Consider the following 24935-nt stretch of genomic DNA (forward strand, 5'->3'; position numbering starts at 1 on the left):
TCAGCAGTGTGATGGAATACTCTCCACTTGCCTGGATGAGTGCAGCTCCAACAACACTCAAGAAGCTCGACAACATTCAGGATAAAGCAGCCCACTTGATTGGCACTCCATCCACCACCTTCAGCATTCACTCCCTCCACCACTGGCGCACTGTGGCTGCAGTGTGTACCATCTACAAGATGCACTGCAGCAACTCGCCAAAGCTCCTTCAACAGCACCTTCCAAACCCGCGACCTCTACCACTTAGAAGGACAAGGGCAACAGACGCATGGGAACATCACCACCTACAAGTTCCCCTCCAAGCCACACACCATCCTGACTTGGACCTGTATTGCCGTTCCTTCACTGTCGCTGGGCCAAAATCCTGGAACTCCCTTCCTAGCAGCATTGTGGGTGTACCTACACCATATGGACTGCAGCGGTTCAAGAAGGCGGCTCACCACCATCTTCTCAAGGGCAATTAGGGATGGGCACTAAATGCAGGCCTAGCCAGCGATGCCCACATCCCATCAATGAATAAAAAACACTGCTCTGTCACTGGAAGCTCTGTCACTGTCACAGGTACACAGCTCTGTCACTGTCACAGGTAGACAGCTCTGTCAACGTCACTAATAGGACTTTGCACTGAGGAGCAAGTCTTAACTGTGCTTTTTAATATCTTCAGATGGAGGATTTGTGACCATGTCTCCTGGTAACACCATGCACAATGCTGTGTGTTTATGTGCGATAGGAAAACACTGCATCAATAAGGACTGTGAGATATGTGTGGAGGACATGGGTTGTGAGCCTGGATCTGGAGTAGTTATTCCAGGTAAATCCATTAACCCACATTGAATTTAAACAATTATTATACTTGGCTGATTCATAAAACTTATTTAAAAAGTAAAATATTTAGATGGATATTTAGGATCTTATTTCTGTGGGTAATAATTGTCATTTACTGAACTGTTAATATGGTTTCTTTTCCAGCGGATCGCAAACTCAGGAACACAGTGTGTAAGGAATGTAAAAGTGGTTATTACTCAAATGTCTCATCATCTGTAGAGGACTGTAGGAAATGGAAAAAGTAAGTACCCCAGGTTAAATGGAGAGAATCAGTAACCCAGGTTAAATGGAGAGAATCAGTAACCCAGGTTAAATGGAGAGAGTCAGTCACCCAGGTTAACTGGAGTGAGTCAGTAACCCAGGTTAAATGGAGAGAGTCAGTAACCCAGGTTAACTGGAGTGAGTCAGTAACCCAGGTTAAATAAGCGGAGTCGGGAGCCGCGGGTCAAATGGGCAGAGTCAGGAGTAGTGGGTTAAATGGGCGGAGTCAGGAGTAGTGGGTTAAATGGGCGGAGTCAGGAGTAGTGAGTTAAATGGGCGGAGTCGGGAGCCGCGGGTCAAATGGGTGGAGCCAGGAGACGTGGGTTAAATGGGCGGAGTCAGGAGCCCTGGGTTAAATGGGCGGAGTCAGGAGCCGCGGGTTAAATGGGCGGAGTCTGGAGCCGCGGGTTAAATGGGCGGAGTCTGGAGCCGCGGGTTAAATGAGCGGCATCAGGAGCCGCGGGTTAAAAGGGCGGAGTCAGGAGCCGCAGGTTAAATGGGCGGAGTCAGGAGCCATGGGTTAAATGGGCGGAGTCAGGAGTCGCAGGTTAAATGGGCGGAGTCAGGAGCCCTGGGTTAAATGGGCGGAGTCGGGAGTCGCAGATGAAATGGACGGAGCCCGGAGCCGCGGGTTAAATGGGCGGAGTCTGGAGCCCTGGGTTAACTGGGCGGAGTCAGGAGCCGCAGGTTAAATGGGCGGAGTCAGGAGCCGCGGGTTAAATGGGCGGAGTCAGGAGCCGCAGGTTAAATGGGCGGAGTCAGGCGCCGCAGGTGAAATGGGCGGAGTCAGGAGTCGCAGGTTAAATGGGCGGAGTCTGGAGCCGCGGGATAAATGGGCGGAGTCTGGAGCCGCGGGTTAAATGGGCGGAGTTTGGAGTAGTGGGCTAAATGGGTGAAGTCGGGAGCCCTGGGTTAAATGGGCGGAGTCAGGAGCCCTGGGTTAAACGGGCGGAGTCGGGAGTAGTGGGTTAAATGGGCGGAGTCTGGAGCCGCGGGTCAAGTGGGCGGAGTCGGGAGTAGGGGGTTGAATGGGCGGAGCCAGGAGATGTGGGTGAAATGGGCGGAGTCAGGAGCCCTGGGTTAAATGGGCGGAGTCAGGAGCCGCGGGTTAAATGGGCGGAGTCGGGAGTAGTGGGTTAAATGGGCGGAGTCAGGAGTAGTGGGTTAAATGGGCGGAGTCGGGAGCTGCGGGTCAAGTGGGCGGTGTCGGGAGTAGTGGGTTGAATGGGCGAAGTCTGGAGCCGCGGGTTAAATGGGCGGAGTCTGGAGCCGCGGGTTAAATGGGTGGAGTCTGGAGCCGCGGGTTAAATGGGCGGAGTCTGGAGCCGCGGGTTAAATGGGCGGAGTCAGGAGCCGCAGGTTAAATGGGCGGAATCAGGAGCCGCAGGTTAAATGGTTGGAGTCTGGAGCCCTGGGTTAAATGGGCGGAGTCTGGAGCCGCGGGTTAAATGGGCGGAGTCAGGAGCCGCAGGTTAAATGGGCGGAGTCAGGAGATGCAGGTTAAATGGGCGGAGTCAGGAGCCGCGGGTTAAATGGGCGGAGTCTGGAGCCGCGGGTTAAATGGGCGGAGTCTGGAGCCGCGGGTTAAATGGGCGGAGTCAGGAGACGCGGGTTAAATGGGCGGAGTCAGGAGCCACGGGTTAAATGGGCGGAGTCAGGAGACGCAGGTTAAATGGGCGGAGTCAGGAGCCGCGGGTTAAATGGGCGGAGTCTGGAGCCGCGGGTTAAATGGCCGGAGTCAGGAGCTGCAGGTTAAATGGACGGAGTCAGGAGACGCAGGTTAAATGGGCGGAGTCAGGAGCCCTGGGTTAAATGGGCGGAGTCGGGAGTCGCAGATGAAATGGAAGGAGCCCGGAGCCGCGGGTTAAATGGGCGGAGTCTGGAGCCCTGGGTTAAATGGGCGGAGTCAGGAGCCGCAGGTTAAATGGGCGGAGTCAGGAGCCGCGGGTTAAATGGGCGGAGTCAGGAGCCGCAGGTTAAATGGGCGGAGTCAGGCGCCGCAGGTGAAATGGGCGGAGTCAGGAGTCGCAGGTTAAATGGGCGGAGTCTGGAGCCGCGGGATAAATGGGCGGAGTCTGGAGCCGCGGGTTAAATGGGCGGAGTTTGGAGTAGTGGGTTAAATGGGTGAAGTCGGGAGCCCTGGGTTAAATGGGCGGAGTCAGGAGCCCTGGGTTAAACGGGCGGAGTCGGGAGTAGTGGGTTAAATGGGCGGAGTCTGGAGCCGCGGGTCAAGTGGGCGGAGTCGGGAGTAGGGGGTTGAATGGGCGGAGCCAGGAGATGTGGGTGAAATGGGCGGAGTCAGGAGCCCTGGGTTAAATGGGCGGAGTCAGGAGCCGCGGGTTAAATGGGCGGAGTCGGGAGTAGTGGGTTAAATGGGCGGAGTCAGGAGTAGTGGGTTAAATGGGCGGAGTCGGGAGCTGCGGGTCAAGTGGGCGGTGTCGGGAGTAGTGGGTTGAATGGGCGAAGTGTGGAGCCGCGGGTTAAATGGGCGGAGTCTGGAGCCGCGGGTTAAATGGGTGGAGTCTGGAGCCGCGGGTTAAATGGGCGGAGTCTGGAGCCGCGGGTTAAATGGGCGGAGTCAGGAGCCGCAGGTTAAATGGGCGGAATCAGGAGCCGCAGGTTAAATGGTTGGAGTCTGGAGCCCTGGGTTAAATGGGCGGAGTCTGGAGCTGCGGGTTAAATGGGCGGAGTCAGGAGCCGCAGGTTAAATGGGCGGAGTCAGGAGATGCAGGTTAAATGGGCGGAGTCAGGAGCCGCGGGTTAAATGGGCGGGGTCTGGAGCCGCGGGTTAAATGGGCGGAGTCTGGAGCCGCGGGTTAAATGGGCGGAGTCAGGAGACGCGGGTTAAATGGGCGGAGTCAGGAGCCGTGGGTTAAATGGGCGGAGTCAGGAGACGCAGGTTAAATGGGCGGAGTCAGGAGCCGCGGGTTAAATGGGCGGAGTCTGGAGCCGCGGGTTAAATGGCCGGAGTCAGGAGCTGCAGGTTAAATGGACGGAGTCAGGAGACGCAGGTTAAATGGGCGGAGTCAGGAGCCGCAGGTTAAATAGGCAAAGTCTGGAGCCGCGGGTTAAATGGGCGGAGTCAGGAGCCGCAGGTTAAATGGGCGGAGTCTGGAGCCGCAGGTTAAATGGGCGGAGTCAGGAGTCGCAGGTTAAAGGGGCGGAGTCAGGAGCCGCAGGTTAAATGCGCGGAGTCAGGAGCCGCAGGTTAAATGGGCGGAGTCGGGAGTAGTGGGTTAAATGGGCGGAGTCGGGAGCCGCGGGTCAAGTGGGCGGAATCTGGAGCCGCGGGTTAATGGGCGGAGTCTGGAGCCGCGGGTTAAATGGGCGGAGTCTGGAGCCGCGGGTTAAATGGGCGGAGTCGGGAGCCGCGTGTCAAATGGGCGGAGCCAGGAGATGTGGGTTAAATGGGCGGAGTCAGGAGCCCTGGGTTAAATGGGTGGAGTCGGGAGCAGTGGGTCAAATGGGCGGAGCCGGGAGCCGCGGTTCAAATGGGCGGAGCCAGGAGACGTGGGTTAAATGGGCGGAGTCAGGAGCCCTGGGTTAAATGGGCGGAGTCTGGAGCCGCGGGTTAAATGGGCGGAGTCAGGAGCCCTGGGTTAAATGGGCGGAGTGAGGAGCCGCGGGTTAAATGGGCGGAGTCTGGAGCCGCGGGTTAAATGGGCGGAGTCAGGAGCCGCAGGTTAAATGGGCGGAGTCTGGAGCCGCGGGTTAAATGGGCGGAGTCTGGAGCCGCGTGTTAAATGGGCGGAGTCAGGAGCCCTGGGTTAAATGGGCGCAGTCAGGAGCTGCGGGTTAAATGGGCGGAGTCTGGAGCCGCGGGTTAAATGGGCAGAGTCTGGAGCCGCGGATTAAATGGGTGGAGTCTGGAGCCGCGGGTTAAATGGGCGGAGTCAGGAGCCACAGGTTAAATGGGCGGAGTCTGGAGCCGCAGGTTAAATGGGCGGAGTCAGGAGTCGCAGGTTAAATGGGCGGAGTCAGGAGCCCTGGGTTAAATGGGCGGAGTTGGGAGTCGCAGATTAAATGGACGGAGTCCGGAGCCGCGGGTTAAATGGGCGGAGTCTGGAGCCCTGGGTTAAATGGGCGGAGTCAGGAGCCGCGGGTTAAATGGGCGGAGTCAGGAGCCGCGGGTTAAATGGGCGGAGTCAGGAGCCGCAGGTTAAATGGGCGGAGTCAGGAGCCGCAGGTGAAATGGGCGGAGTCAGGAGCCGCAGGTTAAATGGGCGGAGTCAGGCGCCGCAGGTGAAATGGGCGGAGTCAGGAGTCGCAGGTTAAATGGGCGGAGTCTGGAGCCGCGGGATAAATGGGCGGAGTCTGGAGCCGCGGGTTAAATGGGCGGAGTTTGGAGTAGTGGGCTAAATGGGTGAAGTCGGGAGCCCTGGGTTAAATGGGCGGAGTCAGGAGCCCTGGGTTAAACGGGCGGAGTCGGGAGTAGTGGGTTAAATGGGCGGAGTCTGGAGCCGCGGGTCAAGTGGGCGGAGTCGGGAGTAGGGGGTTGAATGGGCGGAGCCAGGAGATGTGGGTGAAATGGGCGGAGTCAGGAGCCCTGGGTTAAATGGGCGGAGTCAGGAGCCGCGGGTTAAATGGGCGGAGTCGGGAGTAGTGGGTTAAATGGGCGGAGTCAGGAGTAGTGGGTTAAATGGGCGGAGTCGGGAGCTGCGGGTCAAGTGGGCGGTGTCGGGAGTAGTGGGTTGAATGGGCGAAGTCTGGAGCCGCGGGTTAAATGGGCGGAGTCTGGAGCCGCGGGTTAAATGGGTGGAGTCTGGAGCCGCGGGTTAAATGGGCGGAGTCTGGAGCCGCGGGTTAAATGGGCGGAGTCAGGAGCCGCAGGTTAAATGGGCGGAATCAGGAGCCGCAGGTTAAATGGTTGGAGTCTGGAGCCCTGGGTTAAATGGGCGGAGTCTGGAGCCGCGGGTTAAATGGGCGGAGTCAGGAGCCGCAGGTTAAATGGGCGGAGTCAGGAGATGCAGGTTAAATGGGCGGAGTCAGGAGCCGCGGGTTAAATGGGCGGAGTCTGGAGCCGCGGGTTAAATGGGCGGAGTCTGGAGCCGCGGGTTAAATGGGCGGAGTCAGGAGACGCGGGTTAAATGGGCGGAGTCAGGAGCCACGGGTTAAATGGGCGGAGTCAGGAGACGCAGGTTAAATGGGCGGAGTCAGGAGCCGCGGGTTAAATGGGCGGAGTCTGGAGCCGCGGGTTAAATGGCCGGAGTCAGGAGCTGCAGGTTAAATGGACGGAGTCAGGAGACGCAGGTTAAATGGGCGGAGTCAGGAGCCCTGGGTTAAATGGGCGGAGTCGGGAGTCGCAGATGAAATGGAAGGAGCCCGGAGCCGCGGGTTAAATGGGCGGAGTCTGGAGCCCTGGGTTAAATGGGCGGAGTCAGGAGCCGCAGGTTAAATGGGCGGAGTCAGGAGCCGCGGGTTAAATGGGCGGAGTCAGGAGCCGCAGGTTAAATGGGCGGAGTCAGGCGCCGCAGGTGAAATGGGCGGAGTCAGGAGTCGCAGGTTAAATGGGCGGAGTCTGGAGCCGCGGGATAAATGGGCGGAGTCTGGAGCCGCGGGTTAAATGGGCGGAGTTTGGAGTAGTGGGTTAAATGGGTGAAGTCGGGAGCCCTGGGTTAAATGGGCGGAGTCAGGAGCCCTGGGTTAAACGGGCGGAGTCGGGAGTAGTGGGTTAAATGGGCGGAGTCTGGAGCCGCGGGTCAAGTGGGCGGAGTCGGGAGTAGGGGGTTGAATGGGCGGAGCCAGGAGATGTGGGTGAAATGGGCGGAGTCAGGAGCCCTGGGTTAAATGGGCGGAGTCAGGAGCCGCGGGTTAAATGGGCGGAGTCGGGAGTAGTGGGTTAAATGGGCGGAGTCAGGAGTAGTGGGTTAAATGGGCGGAGTCGGGAGCTGCGGGTCAAGTGGGCGGTGTCGGGAGTAGTGGGTTGAATGGGCGAAGTGTGGAGCCGCGGGTTAAATGGGCGGAGTCTGGAGCCGCGGGTTAAATGGGTGGAGTCTGGAGCCGCGGGTTAAATGGGCGGAGTCTGGAGCCGCGGGTTAAATGGGCGGAGTCAGGAGCCGCAGGTTAAATGGGCGGAATCAGGAGCCGCAGGTTAAATGGTTGGAGTCTGGAGCCCTGGGTTAAATGGGCGGAGTCTGGAGCTGCGGGTTAAATGGGCGGAGTCAGGAGCCGCAGGTTAAATGGGCGGAGTCAGGAGATGCAGGTTAAATGGGCGGAGTCAGGAGCCGCGGGTTAAATGGGCGGGGTCTGGAGCCGCGGGTTAAATGGGCGGAGTCTGGAGCCGCGGGTTAAATGGGCGGAGTCAGGAGACGCGGGTTAAATGGGCGGAGTCAGGAGCCGTGGGTTAAATGGGCGGAGTCAGGAGACGCAGGTTAAATGGGCGGAGTCAGGAGCCGCGGGTTAAATGGGCGGAGTCTGGAGCCGCGGGTTAAATGGCCGGAGTCAGGAGCTGCAGGTTAAATGGACGGAGTCAGGAGACGCAGGTTAAATGGGCGGAGTCAGGAGCCGCAGGTTAAATAGGCAAAGTCTGGAGCCGCGGGTTAAATGGGCGGAGTCAGGAGCCGCAGGTTAAATGGGCGGAGTCTGGAGCCGCAGGTTAAATGGGCGGAGTCAGGAGTCGCAGGTTAAAGGGGCGGAGTCAGGAGCCGCAGGTTAAATGCGCGGAGTCAGGAGCCGCAGGTTAAATGGGCGGAGTCGGGAGTAGTGGGTTAAATGGGCGGAGTCGGGAGCCGCGGGTCAAGTGGGCGGAATCTGGAGCCGCGGGTTAATGGGCGGAGTCTGGAGCCGCGGGTTAAATGGGCGGAGTCTGGAGCCGCGGGTTAAATGGGCGGAGTCGGGAGCCGCGTGTCAAATGGGCGGAGCCAGGAGATGTGGGTTAAATGGGCGGAGTCAGGAGCCCTGGGTTAAATGGGTGGAGTCGGGAGCAGTGGGTCAAATGGGCGGAGCCGGGAGCCGCGGTTCAAATGGGCGGAGCCAGGAGACGTGGGTTAAATGGGCGGAGTCAGGAGCCCTGGGTTAAATGGGCGGAGTCTGGAGCCGCGGGTTAAATGGGCGGAGTCAGGAGCCCTGGGTTAAATGGGCGGAGTGAGGAGCCGCGGGTTAAATGGGCGGAGTCTGGAGCCGCGGGTTAAATGGGCGGAGTCAGGAGCCGCAGGTTAAATGGGCGGAGTCTGGAGCCGCGGGTTAAATGGGCGGAGTCTGGAGCCGCGTGTTAAATGGGCGGAGTCAGGAGCCCTGGGTTAAATGGGCGCAGTCAGGAGCTGCGGGTTAAATGGGCGGAGTCTGGAGCCGCGGGTTAAATGGGCAGAGTCTGGAGCCGCGGATTAAATGGGTGGAGTCTGGAGCCGCGGGTTAAATGGGCGGAGTCAGGAGCCACAGGTTAAATGGGCGGAGTCTGGAGCCGCAGGTTAAATGGGCGGAGTCAGGAGTCGCAGGTTAAATGGGCGGAGTCAGGAGCCCTGGGTTAAATGGGCGGAGTTGGGAGTCGCAGATTAAATGGACGGAGTCCGGAGCCGCGGGTTAAATGGGCGGAGTCTGGAGCCCTGGGTTAAATGGGCGGAGTCAGGAGCCGCGGGTTAAATGGGCGGAGTCAGGAGCCGCGGGTTAAATGGGCGGAGTCAGGAGCCGCAGGTTAAATGGGCGGAGTCAGGAGCCGCAGGTGAAATGGGCGGAGTCAGGAGTCGCAGGTTAAATGGGCGGAGTCTGGAGCCGCGGATTAAATGGGCGGAGTCTGGAGCCGCGGGTTAAATGGGCGGAATTTGGAGTAGTGGGCTAAATGAGTGAAGTCGGGAGCCCTGGGTTAAATGGGCGGAGTCAGGATCCGCAGGTTAAATGGACGGAGTCTGGAGCTGCAGGTTAAATGGACGGAGTCTGGAGCTGCAGGTTAAATGGACGGAGTCTGGAGCTGCGGGTTAAATGGGCGGGGTCAGGAGCTGCGGGTAAAAACGGGCGGAGTTTCAAACTGCCAAGCTGAGCCTGAGGATATAAAGAGCGAGGCCCGAGAGCGGAGGCAGCGGACCTGACAACAAAAAGGAGTGACGTCACAGGAAAGCAGGGAAGTGATTGGTTGGTCAATATTTCTCTCTTTATCTTGGGCATTGGTTTAAATTAAGAGCTGGGATTAAAAACTAAACGTTCAAAAAGAGGGAGCTGATTGGTGAGTATCTGGTAAGTGTTTCTACTTGGCTTTCTTACAGTTTAAGTTTATTCCAGCTAGGTTAGTAAATAGTCTGTTAATTAGAGGTATGGCAGGGCAGTTCACACCCTGTGCCATGTGGGAAGTCCTGGACACCTCCTGTGGTCTGGACGATCACATGTGAGGGAAGTGTCGCCAGCTACAGCAGCTCGAGCACCGGGTTACGGAGCTTCAGCGGTGGCTGCAGTCACTGCTGTGCATCCGCGAGGCTGAGAGCTACATGGATAGCATGTTTTGGGAGGTGGTCACCCCGCAGCTTAAGAGTGTGCAGGCAGAGAGGGAATGGGTGACTGTCAGACAGAAGAGGAGGACCAGGCAGGTAGTGCAGGAGTCCTCTGAGCCCATCTTGCTGACCAACCAGTATTCGGTGCTGAGTACTGGTGAGGGCGATGGTTCCTCTGGGGAGTGCAGTCAGAGCCAAGTCCGCAGCACCATGGAAGGCTCAGCTGCACAGGCAGGGGGGGAAGAGGAGAGGGAGAGCAATAGTGATATGGGGGATGTGGGACCTCTACAAGCCAGACAGGTTGCACCTCAATGGGAATGGGACCAATATCCTCGCGGAAGGGTTTGCTAGTGCTGTTGGGGAGGGTTTAAACTAGCTTGGCAGGGGAATAGGAACCTAAGTATAGAGTCAATAGGGAGGGAAGAAAAACTGGAATTGGCAAACAAAAACGTAGAAAGTAAATTGGAAGGACAGAGGAATCAAGGGCTAGATAGTAGTCAACAAGGAGGTTTGCCTGTACTAAATGGTATATACTTCAATACAAGGAGTATAGCGAACAAGGCAGATGAGCTGAGGGCACAGGTAGATACTTGGGACTATTGTAGCTATTACAGAGACATGGCTGAAAGAGGGGCAGGTATGGCAGCTCAACATTCCTGGTTACAGGATTTTCAGACGGGATAGAGAGGGAGGTAAAAGGGAGGGGGGTCACGGTATTGATTAAAGAAACTATTACAGCTGTGAGGAGGGATGATATGTTGGAGGGATCATCAAACGAGGCCATATGGGTGGAATTGAAAAATAAAAAAGGGGCAATCACACTGCTGGGAGCGTACTACAGACCCCCAAACAGTGAGAGGGAGATAGAAGAACAAATATGTAGACAAATTTCTGAGAAGTGCAAAAACTACAGGGCAGTAATAGGGGATTTCAACTACCCCAATATTAACTGGGGTAAGAACATAAGAAATAGGAGCAGGAGTAGGCCATTCGGCCCTTCGAGCCTGCTCCGCTATTCAATGAGATCATGGCTGATCTTCTGCCTCACCTCCATTCACCGGCCCTATTGCCATATCCCTTGATGCCCTTACTAGTCAGAAATCTATCGACTTCTGTTTTGAATATACCCAATGACTGAGCCTCCACAGCCCTCTGGGGTAGAGAATTCCAAAGATTCACCACCCTCTGTGTGAAGAAATTTCATCTCATCTCAGTCCTGAATGGCCTACCCTTTATCCTGAGGCTGTGGCCCTTGGCTCTAGACTCCCCAGCCAAGGGAAACATTCTCCCAGCATCCACCCTATCAAGTCCTGTAATAATTTTGTATGCTTCAATGAGATCCCCTCTCATTTTTCTGAATTCAAGAGAATACAGGCCTGGTTTACTCAACCTCTTCTCATACGACAGTCCTGCCATCCCAGGAATCAATCTCGTGAACCTTCGTTGCACTCCCTCTATGGCAAGTATATCCTTCCTTAGGTAAGGAGACCAAAATTGTACACAGTACTCCAGGTGTGGTCTCACCAAGGTCCTATATAATTGGAGTAAGACTTCTTTACTCCTGTACTCAAATCCTCTTGTAATGAAGGCCAGCATACCATTTGCCTTCCTAATAGCTTGCTGCACCTGCACATTCACTTTCAGTGACTCATTATAATCCATCTGCCATGTTCAGCCTGTCGAGATCCCCTTGAAGCCTCTTCACATCCTCTTTGCAACTGACACTGCCACCTAGCTTTGTGTCATCAGCAAATTTGGAAATGTTACATTTAGTCCCCTCATCCAAATCATTGATATAGATTGTGAATAGCTGGGGCCCAAGCACCGATCCTTGCGGTACCCCACTAGTCACAGCCTGCCATCCTGAAAAAGACCCGTTTATCCCTACTCTTTGTTTCCTGTCTGTTAACCAATTCTCAATCCATGCTAGTATATTACCCCCAATTCCATGTGCCCTAATTTTGTTCACCAACCTCTTGTGTGGGACCTTATCGAAGACCTTCTGAAAATCCAAATACACCACATCTACCGGTTCCCCTTTGTCTACTCCGCTAGTTACATCCTCAAAGAATCTTACTATTAGTTTCTAAGTGCCCAGTTATTGCACCCTTTATAATAGATTCCAGCATTTTCCCAACTACAGATGTGAGGCTAACAGGTCTGTAGTTCCTCATTTTCTCTCTCCCTCCTTTCTTAAATAGCGGGGTTACATTTGCTACCCTCCAATCTGCAGGAACCGTTCCAGAATCTATAGAATTTTGGAAGATGACAACCAATGTGTCCACTATCCCAATGGCCACCTCTTTCAAAATTCTAGGATGTAGGTCATCCAGTCCTTGGGATTTATCGACTTTTAGTCCCATTAATTTTGCTAGTACTGTTTTTTTATTAATAATAATTTCTTTAAGTTCCTCATTCTCGCCACACCCTTGGTTTTCTCATATTTCTGGGAGGTTTTTTGTGTCTTCCTCCGTGAAGACAGAAACAAAGTATTTAATTTCTCTGCCATTTCCTCATTCCCCCTTATAAATTCTCCCATCTCTGACTGTAAAAGACCTACATTTACCTTCGCCAGTCTTTTCCTTTTCACATACCTGTAGAAACTTTTACAATCCGTTTTTATATTTTTCGCTAGTTTGTGCTCATATTCCATTTTCCCTTTATCAATTTCTTGGTCCCCCTTTGCTGATTTCTAAAAATATCCCAATCCTCAGGCTGACTGCTTTTTCTGGCAAATTTATAAGCTTCCTCCTTTGGCTTAATACTAGCTTTAATTTCTTTTGTTAGCCATGGTTGGATCACTTTTCCTTTTGGGTTTTTATGCCCTAGAGGAATATATGTTTGTTGCAAATTATGCATTATTTCCTTGAATGTTAAAATTAGTGTGAAGGGTATAGAGGGTGTGGAATTCCTAAAATGCATCCAGGAGAACTTTTTTAGCCAGTATGTAGCAAGCCCAACAAGGGAGGGGGTGGTTCTGGACTTAGTTATATGGAATGAAGCTGGGCAGGTAGAAGGCAGTGGGGGAGCATTTTGGTGCTAGTGACCATAATTCTGTTAGATTTAAGGTAGTTCTGGAAAAGGACAAGGATAGACCAGGAATAAAAATTCAAAATTGGGGAAAAGCAAATTTTGCTAAGCTCAGAGGGGATTTAACCATAGTGGACTGGAAACAGCTACTTGAAGGTAAATCAGTGTCAGAGCAGTGGGAGGCATTCAAGGAGGAGATCCGGAGGGTTCAGACCAAATATGTGCCCTTAAAGAAAAAAGGTAGGACTAACAAATCTAGAGCCCCCTGGATGTCTAGGGACATACAGGGTAGGATAAAGAAAATACCAAGGGCTAAATACTGCAGAATCTTTAGAGGGTACAGAAAGTGCAGGGGTGCAATTAAAAAGGATATTAGGAAAGCAAAGAGAGAGCATGAAAAATTCTTGGCAAGTAAAATCAAGGAAAACCCAAAGATGTTTTATAAATATATTAAGAGTAAGAGGATAATTAAAGAAAGGGTAGGGCATATTAGAGATCATGAGGGTAATCTGTGGAGGCGGGAGACGTCAGTAGGGTTCTTAATGAATACTTTGCGTCTGTTTTCACAAAGGCAAGGGGCGAAGCAGACATTATTATCGGGGGAAGGAGTGTGAAATATTAGATGAAATAAACATAGTGAGAGAGGAAGTATTAAGGGGTTTAGCAGCTTTAAAAGTGGATAAATCCCCAGGCCCAGATGAAATGTATCCCAGGCTGTTAAGCGAAGCAAAAGAGGAAATAGCAGAGGCCCTGACCATCATTTTTCAATCCTCTCTGGCTTCAGGTGTGGTGCTGGAGGACTGGAGGACTGCTAATGTGGTACCCTTGTTTAAAAAGGGAGAAAAGGATAGACCGAGTAATTACAGGCCAGTCAGCCTAACCTCGGTGGTGGGTAAATTATTGGAAAGAATTCTGAAGGACAGGATAAATCTTCATTTAGAAAGAGACAGAATAATCAAGGACAGTCAACATGGATTTGCTATGGGAAGGTCGTCTTTGACAAACTTGATTGAATTTTTTGAGGAGGTAACGAGGGTAGATGAGGGTAGTGCGTTTGATGCAGTTTATATGGACTTTAGCAAGGCTTTTGATAAGGTTCCACATGAAGTTAAAAGCCCATGGGATCCAGGGCAAAGTGTCAAGTTGGATTCAAAATTGACTCGGAGACAGGAAGCAGAGGGTAATGGTTGATGGGTGTTTTTGTGACTGGAAGGCTATTTCCAGTGGGGTTCCGCAGGGCTCAGTACTAGGTCCCTTGCTTTTTGTGGTATATATCAATGATCTAGACTTGAATATAGGGGGTATGATTAAGAAGTTTGCAGATGATACTAAAATCGTCTGTGTGGTTGATACTGAAGAAGGAAGCTGTAGACTGCAGGAAGATATCAATAAATTGGTCAGGTGGGCAGAACAGTGGCCAATGGAATTCAATCCGAATAAGTGTGAGGTAATGCATTTGGGGAGGGCTAACAAGGAAAGGGAATACATATTAAATGGTAGGACACTGAGTAGTGTAGCAGAACAAAGGGACCTTGGAGTGCATGTCCACAGACCCCTGAAGGTAGCAGGCCAGGCAGATAAGGTGGTTAAGAAGGCATACGGAATGCTTGCCTTTATTAGCCGTGGCATAGAATATAAGAGCGGGGGGGGGGGTTATGCTTCAACTGTATAAAACACTAGTTAGGCCTCAGCTAGAGTACTACGTTCAGTTCTGGTCACCACATTGCAGGAAAGATGTGATTGCACTAGAGAGGGTACAGAGGAGAGTTACAAGGATGTTGCCAGGAGTAGAGAATCTTAGCTATGAGGAAAGACTGGATAGGCTGGGTCTGTTTTCCTTGGAACAGAGGAGGCTGAGGTGTATTGAGGTGTATCAAATTATGAGGGGCATAGGTAAAGTGGACAGAAAGGACCTATTTCCCCTAGCAGAGGGGTCAAAAACCAGGGGGCTCAGATTTAAAGTAATTGGTGGAAGGTTTAGAGGGAATTTGAGGGGAAATTTCTTCACTCAGAGGGTTGTGGGGGTCTGGAACTCACTGCCTGAAAGAGTGGTAGAGGCAGGAACCCTAACCACATTTAAAAAGTACTTGGATGTGCACTTGGGATGCTCTAACCTGCAGGGCTACGGACCTAGAGCTGGGAAGTGGGATTAGGCTGGATAGCTCTTTGTTGGCCAGCGCGGACACGATGGGCCGAAATGGCCTTCTTTCGTGCTGTAACTGTCTATGATTCTATGAAGCCTCTGGCCATTCTTTCACCATGGTACCAATGCAGCTGTCGATCTGCTCAACCACTCCCTCATTTCCACATTTGATGCCCTTGTCCCCAACAATACATTTACTCTCTTCCAATCCGGTCGTTCTCCCTAGTATGGCCCCACCTTCACTCCCTCAAATCCAAGGGACGCAGATTTGAGCGCTTCTGCTGCAAAACTGATTTAGCCGTCCACCACCAGGTCTGGCTAGACTACATCAAACAGTATCGGGCCTCACTCTCCTCTGCCGAAACCGCTCACTACTCCAAGATCATTCTGGAGAGCAAAGATAACCTCTGGCTTTTTTTTCTCCTCCAGCAACTGTCTCTTTAACCCCCTAGCATCGCTGGCAAGGATGGTATTTATTGCCTATCATTAATTGCCCTTGAAAAGGTGGCGGTGAGCCGCCTTCTTGAACCGCTGCCGTCCGTGGTGAAGGTACTCCCACAGCGCTATTAGGGAGGGAGTTCCAGGATTTTGACCCAGCGGCGATGAAGGAATGGTGATATATATGATGGTGTGTGACTTGGAGGGAACTTAGAGGTGAAGGTGGTCCCATGTGCCCGCTGCCCTTGTCCTTCTAGTTGGTAGAGGTCACGGGAGATGTTTCCACCAAGACATAAGTTTCCACCAAGAGCTCTGGTGGTGGCACTCAGAAAAGCCACAAAACTCAATCCTAGGATCAGAGGACTTTTCAGCCTCAAAAGGAGGCAACGAAGTAGGCACCTCATAGGTGTTTAAAATGATAAATGGTATGAAAAGGGTAAATCTGGAACACAACATCAAGTGAAACAGTGACAGTCTCAGTAGGACAATGGCGGGGAGCAGGTTCAAACTAGTGAAAGGCACTTTTGGGACTGATGTCAGGGAGCTCTCCTTTACACAAAGAGTGAGCAACATGTGAAGTGGACTTTTGGGCAGGGTAGTGGAGGTGAACACCCTGGAATTATTTAGGAAACAACTGGATGTTGGTGCTGAATGATGTAGAATCAGGATGGATGAGCCAGGATGGGCTGTATCTCATCCGTATCTCTCTACTGATCAAAAATATACATTAAAAAGCCAAGCTTTTTCATATGTATAGACCCTGCAGAAAATCAGGATCAATGATCGAAGTAAGTGAAAGGTGTCTGCCTGTAACTGGGAGTCCTGATTATACACTGTCCTTGGTACTTGTGCTCGGATGATCCCTCCCTCTTTGCTTTCAGCTGTGGGTCACAAGGAGAGCTCAAGCCAGGCAACTCAACAACTGATGTGAAATGTAAGTACCACAAGCTCCCTGCAGGAGATCACCAACTTGACAGGGACCAGTGCTTGTTTAGGGTAAAATTGATTATTTGGACCACTCTGTCACTGATTCTGAAACTGGTGGTAATCTGGCACCATACTTCTCCGTTTTATTTTCTCCCACCCCCCAGCCCCCAATTTTATTCTGGTACCTCACCCGTGCCATAGAAACATAGAAGATAGGAGCAGGAGTAGGCCATTCGGCCCCTCGAGCCCGCTCCACCATTTAATGAAATCATGGCTGATCATCCAAATTCAGTACCCGGTCCCTGCCTTCTCTCCATATCCCTGGATCCCTTTAGCCTCAAGAAATATATCCAACTCCTTCTTGAATATATTTAATGAATTGGCCTCAACTGCCCTATTTGGCAGAGAATTCCACAGGTTCACCACTCTCTGGGTGAAGAAATTCCTCCTCATCTCAGTCCTAAATGGCTTACCCCTTATCCTTAGACTGTGACCCCTGGTTCTGGATTCCCCCGCCATTGGGAACATCCTTCCTGCATCTAGTCTGTCTAGTCCTGTTAGAATTTTTAAAGTTTAAATGAAATCCCCTCTCATTCTTCTAAACTCTAGCAAATATAAGCCTAATCGACCCAATATCTCCTCATACGTCATTCCTGCCATCCCAGGTATCAGTCTGGTGACTCTTTGCTGCACTCTCTCCATGGCAAGAACATCCTTCCTCAGATAAGGCGACCAAAACTGCACATAATACTCAAGGTGTGGTCTCACCAAGGCCCTGTACAACTGCAGCAAGACTTCCTTGTTCCTGTACTCAAATCCTCTCGCTATGAAGGCCAACATACCATTTGCCTTCTTAACCGCCTGCTGCACCTGCATGCTTACCTTCAGCGACTGGTGCATAAGGACACCCAGGTCTTGTTGCACTTCCCCTTTTCCCAATCTATTGCCATTCAGATAATAATCTGTCTTCCTGTTTTTGCCACCGAAGTGGATAACCTCGCATTTATCCACATTATACTGCATTTGCCATGCATCTGCCCAATCACCCAACTTGTCCAAATCGTACTGGAGTTTCTCTGCATCCTCCTCACAGCACACACGCCCACCCAGCTTTGTGTCGTCTGCAAACTTGGAGATATTACATCTAGTTCCCTTATCTAGATCATTTATATATATTGTGCATAGCTGGGGTCCTAGCGCCGATCCCTGCGGTACCCCACTAGTCACTGCCTGCCACTCGGAAAAAGACCCGTTTATTCCAACTCTTTGTTTCCTGTCTGCCAACCAGTTCTCTATCCAAGACAGTACCTTACCCCTAGTCCCATGTGCTTTAACTTTACACGCTAATCTCTTATGCGGGACCTTATCGAAAGCCTTCTGAAAGTCCAAATACACCACATCCACTGGTTCTTCCTTATTTATTCTACCAGTTACATCCTCAAAAAATTCCAGTAGATTAGTCAAGCATGATTTACCTTTTGTAAATCCATGTTGACTTTGTCTGATCCTGTCACTGTTTTCCAAGTGCTCAGCTATTACATCTTTTATAATGGACTCTAGCATTTTCCCCACTACTGATGTCAGGCTTACCGGTCTGTAATTCCCTGTTTTTTCTCTACCACTTTTTTTAAATAGTGGGGTTACATTAGCTACCCTCCAATCCATGGGAACTGTTCCAGAGTCTCTCGAATTTTGGAAGATGACCAGCAATGCATCTACTATTTCTAGGGCCACTTCCTTAAGTACTCTAGGATGTAGATTATCAGGCCCTGGGGATTTATCGGCCTTCAATCCCGTCAATTTCCCTAACGCTATTTCCCTACAAATACTGATTTCATTCAATTCCTCCCTCTCATTAGACCCTATGTTCCCCGACATCTCTGGGAGGTTATTTGTGTCCTCCTTTGTGAAGACAGAACCAAAGTACAGGAAACTTTGTGTTATCCGGAGGCTAAGTGTCCGGCAAGCTCGAGCCACCGGCAAAAATCAGGAGCCGTTTTGTTAGGTTTTTTTTCTTCTCGTGGCTTTTTTTTCAACAGTCAGGCTCTGGAAAGTCTCTCTGAAGCTGTTGCTAAGCTACAGAGATGCTTCCAAGGTACGGGCCGACTGTTTAGAAGCTGTTGCTAAGCAACAGTGTTTGTTGTCAGATACGGAGAGGAAAAGCTCCGTATGCTTCAACATTAACGCTGGTGTGTCCGGCAGTTTTGAGGGAACGGCAACAGCTCGGTCCCGTCGGTGCCGGATAGCACAAAGTTTCCTGTATGTATTTAATTGGTCTGCCATTTCTTTGCTCCCCATTATAAATTCCCCTGATTCTGACTGCAAGGGACCTACGCTTGACTTCACCAATCTTTTTCTCTTCACATATCTATAGAAGCTTTTACAGTCAGTTTTTATGTTCCCTGCAAGCTTATTCTCATAATCTATTTTCCCCCTCTTAATTAATCCCTTTGTCCTCCTTTGCTGAATCCTAAACTGCTCCCAATCCTCAGGTTTGCTGCTTTTTCTGACCAAATTATGTGTCATCTCCTTGGATCTTATGCTATCCCTAATTTCCCTTGTTAGCCATGGTTGAGTCACCTTTTTTGTTTTATTTTTATGCCAAGTAGGGATGAACAAATTCTGTAGTTCATCCATGTGATCTTTAAATGTTTGCCATTGCCTATCTACCGTCAACGCTTTAAGTAATGTTCCCCAATCCATCCTAGCCAACTCGTGCCTCATATATCGTAGTTTCCTTTATTTAAATTCAAGGCCCTCGTCTCTGAGTCAACTACTTCACTTTCCATTTTAATGAAGAATTCTATGATATTATGATCACTCCTCCCCAAGGGGCCTCGCACAACAATATTGCTAATTAATCCTTTCTCATTACATAATACTCAGTCTAAGATGGCCTGATCTCTAGTTGATTCCTACACATATTGGTCCAGGAAACCACCCCGTATACACTCTAGGAATTCCTCCTCCACAGTATTGTTACTAATTTGGTTAGCCCAATCTATATGTAGATTAAAGTCACTCATGATAACTGCTGTGCCCTTACTGCACGCGTCTCTAATTTCCCGTTTAATGCCATCCCCAACCTCAGCATTGCTGTTTGGGGGTCTGTATACAACTCCCACTAACGTTTTCTGCCCCATGGTATTTCTCAGCTCTGCCCATACAGATTCCACATCATCAGAGCTAATATCCTTCCTTACTATTGTGTTAATCTCCTCTTTAACCAGCAATGCTACCCCACCTCCTTTTCCTTTTTTCCTGTCCTTCCTGAATATTGAATACCCCTGGATGTTGAATTCCCAGTCTTGGTCACCCTGGAGCCATGTCTCCGTAATCCCAATTATATCATATCCGTTTACATCTATTTGCGCAGCTAATTCATCCACCTTATTACGAATGTGCCTCGCATTAAGACACAAAGCCTTCAGGCTTGATTTTTTAACACTCTTAGTCCTTTTAGAATTCTTATTTACTGTGGCCCTGTTTGATTTGCACCCTTGATTTCTCTGCCTTCCACGTTTGCTTTTCTCCTTCCTATCTTTTGTTTCCATCCTTGCTTCCCTTTCCTCTGTCTCCTTGCACAGGTTCCCAACCCCCTGCCATTTTAGTTTAAACCCTCCCCAACAGCACTAGCAAACACCCCCCCTAGGACATCGGCTCCGGTCCCGCCCAGGTGCAAACCGTCAAGTTTGTACTTGTCCCACCTCCCTCAGAACCGGTTCCAATGTCCCAGGAATTTGAATTCCTCCCCCTTGCCCCATTCCTCTAGCCACGTATTCATCTGAAATATCCTTCTATTTCTACTCTGACTAGCACGTGGCACTGGTAGCAATCCTGAGATTACTACCTTTGAGGCCCTATTTTTTAATTTACCTCCTAACTCCCTGTATTCAGCTTTTAGGACCTCATCCCATTTTTTACCTATATCGTTGGTACCTATATGCACCACGACAACTGGCTGTTCACCCTCCCCCTCCAGAATGCCCTGCAGCCGCCCCGAGACATCCTTGACCCTTGCACCAGGGAGGCAACATACCATCCTGGAGTCTCATTTGCGGCCGCAGAAACGCCTATCTATTCCCCTTACAATAGAATCCCCTATCACTATAGCTCTCCTGCTCTTTTTCCTCCCGTCCTGTGCAGTAGGACCACCCATGGTGCCAGGAAGTTGGCTGCTGCTGCCTTCCCCCGATAAGCCATCTCCCTCAACAATATCCAAAGTGGCATATCTGTTTGAAAGGGGGATGGCCACAGGGGCCCCTGCACTACCTGCCTGCGCCTATTACTCTGCCTGGTGGTCACCCCTTCACTTCCTGCCTGTGCAGCCTTTACCTGCGGTGTGACCAACTCCCTAAACGTGCTATGCACGATGTCCTCAGCATTGCGAATGCTCCAGTATGTATCCATTCACAGCTCCAGTGCCGCAATGCGGTCTGCCAGTAGCTGCAGCTGGATACACTTCCTGCACACATGATCGTCAGGGACACAGGAAGTGTCCCTGATTTCCCATATAGTGCAGGAGGAGCATGCCACAGGGCCGAGCTGTACTGCCATGATTTACCTTTTAATTCAAATTAAATTAAATCAAATCAATACCACTAATTACAGTACAATTAACTGATATACTCAAGGGCCCTTGTTTACTAGCACTCCCCGATACACAACAGAGACCCTAGAAACTTTAAACCACAAAAATTAAGTTTGGAAAAAAGCGAGAAAGAGAGAAATACTCACCAACCAATCGCTTACCTGCTTTCTGGTGACGTCACACTTCGATTACTTTTTACTTCTCGCTGCTGCCGCCGGTGAGTCTGGGCCGCTTTCGCTCCCCGCTCTTTAACTCCTCGGTCCCTGCGCTCAGTCTCCACACAGGGCCGCTCTCGGTGCTGCCGCCGGTGAGTCTGGGTCGCTCTCGCTCCCCGCTCTTTAACTCCTCGGTCTCCGCGCTCAGTCTCCACCCAGGGCCGCTCTCGCTGCTGCCGCCGGTGAGTCTGGGCCGCTCTCGCTCCCCGCTCTTTAACTCCTCGGTCTCCGCGCTCAGTCTCCACCCAGGGCCGCTCTCGCTGCTGCCACCGGTGAGTCTGGGCCGCTCTCGCTCCCCGCTCTTTAACTCCTCGGTCTCCGTGCTCATTCTCCACCCAGGGCTGCTCTCGCTCCTGCTGCCGGTGTTTCTGGGCTGCTCTCTCTCCCCCCGCTCTTTAACTCCTTGGTCTCCGCGCTCAGTCTCCACCCAGGGCCGCTCTCGCTGCTGCCGCCGGTGTGTCTGGGCCGCTCTCTCTCTCCCCGCTCTTTAACTACTCGGTCTCCGCGCTCAGTCTCCACCCAGGGCCGCTCTCGCTCCTGCCGCCGGTGTTTCTGGGCTGCTCTCTCTCTCCCCGCTCTTTAACTCCTCGGTCTCCACGCTCAGTCTCCACCCAGGGCCGCTCTCGCTGCTGCTGCCGGTGTCACCAGTGCTCTTGTTTCAGCCTAGACAAGCTGGTTGATTGCGGGAGGGACATTACGCCAAGCCTGATATTGCCCTCGCCCGAATTCCACACACGTACTTATTGCAGTAAGACCCACTGACCCTGGAGTAGTGGTGATCAGGAGCCCGAACCTGGCTGTCTATTTTTCCCCGTTCCATAGCCATGGGAGACCAGTTGTGCCAACTCTAACATCAGTTGCATTTCCCTTAGATATGTCTTCATGGTGTAGTGCAGCCAAATTTCATGAGTGTTGTAATCCTAAACTGTCTTGCTGCAGTTTGTTTAAAGTTGTGTCTGCTGGAGAGCTGCTGAAAAGAAGCCGGGAGGAAGAAAATGGAAGCATGTCCATATATAGGTTATAGGGGCTATAGTGTCACTGCTGAGGGTGGATGATGTCATGGTCATTTGGATCCCGCATGGAGTTGGGGGTGTCAAGACCTGCCTTAAGGGGGAAGGACAAAACAGGAGCAAAGAACAGATAGTTTCAAGACATGGCCACCATTCTCCAAAGGATTGGGGTAATATCCATCTTTTGTACTCAATGACTGGTTACTGCTTGTAACTAGTTGCACTGTAACCATTAAAATTATTGATCCCTCTCTATTGGTTGTCTTGCCAAACTGTGTCTGTAAAGAATGGGTTGAATCTTCACCTGGTTGCCACTGGCATGGTCCCTGGGAATGAAGCCGTGCTTGCGCCCCTTTGCATCGTTCATTTATTCTGGGTGTTTGTTTTTAAAGCTGTCATTGTTTTTTTTCTATTTTAGCTAAATAAACCACAGAAAAACACAGAATCTAGTGTTAGCTCCTAAGTAACCAATGTCTGTCTTTATCCCAGGTAAGCCCTGGCCTGCACCAGTGACTGATAAAACTGCTGCGACTGTGATCAGCGTTTTAGCCACAGCCATACTGGTAGCTTTGGTTGCTGCAGCCGTCTGCTACAGAGGTAAGGCTTACGTCGTTCTCCATTCAATTATGGCAATAACTGGCTAGTGATGGTTTACTGCATTGTCTGAAACAGTGGGCTGGATTTTGCCAGCCTCGGGGAGGCGGGTTTGGAGGTGGGACTGCCGGGAAAATGGCAGAATTTGGAGGCGGGTGCTCAACCCGCCTCCGTGCCATCTTGCCAGGAGGCGGGTAGCCGTCCCGCGCCGGATCCCGTCTCCTTGGAGGCGGGAAGGGATTAAAGCCACTTAACTGCCTGTTAACAGGCAGAAAATAGGCTTATCACCATTTTGCCCACACAAGTGCGGGCTTCCTGAAGGCTCCGAACCCCACCAGAGCCACCGAGGCAAGCAGTGGGTCTGCGGGGGTCAGAGGGGTCCAAAAGTGTGCTGTGGAGGTGAGTGATGGGTGCAAGTGTGGAGAGGTGAGTACCTGAGGTAAGTGCAAAGTGTTAGAAAAAGTGTACTTACCTTTGTTTCTTCCTGCAGGCTTCGATCGGTGGGTATGCGGAGAGTCTCGCACCTCTGCGGTAGAGATGACAGATGGCCGTTGCATTCTCCAATGCAACAACCATCTAATTTCTGCAAAAGAAAGAGGTTTGATGAGGTCTTGAATTCAAGACCTCATCAAACTACAGAGAATGTCACTGTTTGACAGCTTCACAGAGCTGTGAAACGATGACAATTCATTGACAGATGAAACGTCATACGTTGACGTTCTCTGCAACCGGCTTTCCCTTAATTGGGCTGCTAAGCCCACTGCGTGGGCTTAACAAGGTCAATCAAGGGAAAATAGCGTGGGTTGGCCAGAAGTTGATAGAGGCGGGACTGAAACCCAACAAGTGGATGTCCCGCCTCCAACACGCCCCCATTGGCAAAATCACCCCCAGTGTGTAATTGTAGCAAATGTGCAAGTGCATTAAGATTAGTCGGAGAATGCTGACAGCCCCTATTCTCTGTGTTGAGAAGCCTTAGGTCCAAGATCCAGGGTGCAGTTATTATTCAGTGAAATCCTCTGGCCTCTTTCACTGTTGTATACAGGAAACTTTGTTATATCCGGCACCGACGGGACCGAGCTGTTGCCGATCTATCAAAACTGCCAGACATACCAGCGTTAATGTTGAAGCATACGGAGATTTGCAGCTCCGTATCTGGCAACAAACACTGTTGCTTAGCAACAGCTTCTAAACAGTCAGCCGTACCTTAGAAGCGTCTCTGTAGCTTAGCAACAGCTTCAGAGAGACTTTGCAGAGCCTGACTGTTGAAAAAAAAGCCACGAGAAGAAAAAAAACCTAACAAAACGGCTCCTGATTTCTGCCGGTAGATCGAGGTTTCCGGACATACAACCTCCGGATAAACAAAGTTTCCTGTACATGATACTTGCACGAGACAAAGGGCACCTATGTTATGTTCATTATTTATGAAGATAATGTGGATCGTGACTAGAGAAAGAAAAAGTGGTCGTGCCTTCAGCCATCTAGGCCCTAACCTCTGCAATTCACTCCCTAAACCACTCGCCTTTTCACCTCCTTTAAGACCCTCCTTAACACTCGCCTCTTTTACCAAGCTTTCAGTCATCACTGCTGATATCTCTTTCTTTGGCTTGGCGTCTAATTTTGTCTCATTACGCTCCTGTGAAGTGCCTTTGAATGTTTTTCTGTGTTAATGCTAGTTCATAGTATAATGATACAGCACAGAAGGAGGCCATTTGGCCCATCATGCCTGTGCCGGCTCCTTGGTAGATCTATCAAATTAGTCCCACTCCCCTGCTCTTTCCCCAAAGCTCAGTAATTCAAGTATTTATCCAATTCCCATTTGAAAGTTATTATTGAATCTCCTTCCACCACCTTTTCAGGCAGCGCATGCCAGATCATAACAACTCACTGCGTAAAAAAATGCTGTTGAAAGCTGAAGAGAGAGGTCCAAGAGTGTGTTGGCTTTGAAAGTTCAGTGAAAACAAAGGAAATATTCTACAAGTTGTGGTTTAAAGAAACAGCAATGAGTTCTGGACTAGAAATACTGTGGAATGCACACTGGACTCATCTTTAGAAATGACAAAGCTTGCACAAAGGTCACTTCTCAAGCCTTAATTTTTGCTAATAATTTTCTTTTTACAAAAAAAAAGGTCACTGGTGAGTTAATAATACATATTTAATTGTTGAGCATTTTGGCCACTTACCTTTTTTTGATTGAGATGTTATTTTTATAAAGAATTACATTACTTCGAGGGGCCGTATGGCCTACTCCTGCTCCTAGTTCTTCTGCTTCCCCCTCCCCCTTGCCCATTCTCTCCTGAAGGCAATGCTTTATTTAACAGTGAGTCTCCCTGCTACCACCCCCCCCCCCCAACCTCCACCCTAAAGTGACCACTCCTCATATTTGAGCCTAGCGAATGTTGGTGGGCTGTTTGGACTGTGGGAGGAGCCATCACAGCCAATCCTGATCCTGCTCTCAGCCAAGACCCACCCTCGTGCACTTCCAGC

General features: G+C 50.9%; 1 protein-coding gene across 1 annotated transcript in view; it reads left to right on the forward strand.

The window, feature by feature from the left end:
* The window catches only part of LOC147108552 (tumor necrosis factor receptor superfamily member 5-like), a 61379-nt gene that overhangs the window by 28937 nt on the left and 7507 nt on the right, over positions 1-24935 (forward strand). Inside the window, exons 4-7 of the mRNA XM_086005234.1 lie at positions 665-811; positions 970-1066; positions 15996-16048; positions 22347-22454. Of these exons, the coding sequence (XP_085861360.1) occupies positions 665-811; positions 970-1066; positions 15996-16048; positions 22347-22454 (405 nt within the window). The remainder of the gene's footprint in view (positions 1-664; positions 812-969; positions 1067-15995; positions 16049-22346; positions 22455-24935) is intronic.

Source organism: Somniosus microcephalus, chromosome 13, assembly GCF_052327205.1.
Source record: "Somniosus microcephalus isolate GS21.2 chromosome 13, FLI_Smic_1.0, whole genome shotgun sequence".
NCBI classification, from domain to species: Eukaryota; Metazoa; Chordata; class Chondrichthyes; order Squaliformes; family Somniosidae; genus Somniosus; species Somniosus microcephalus.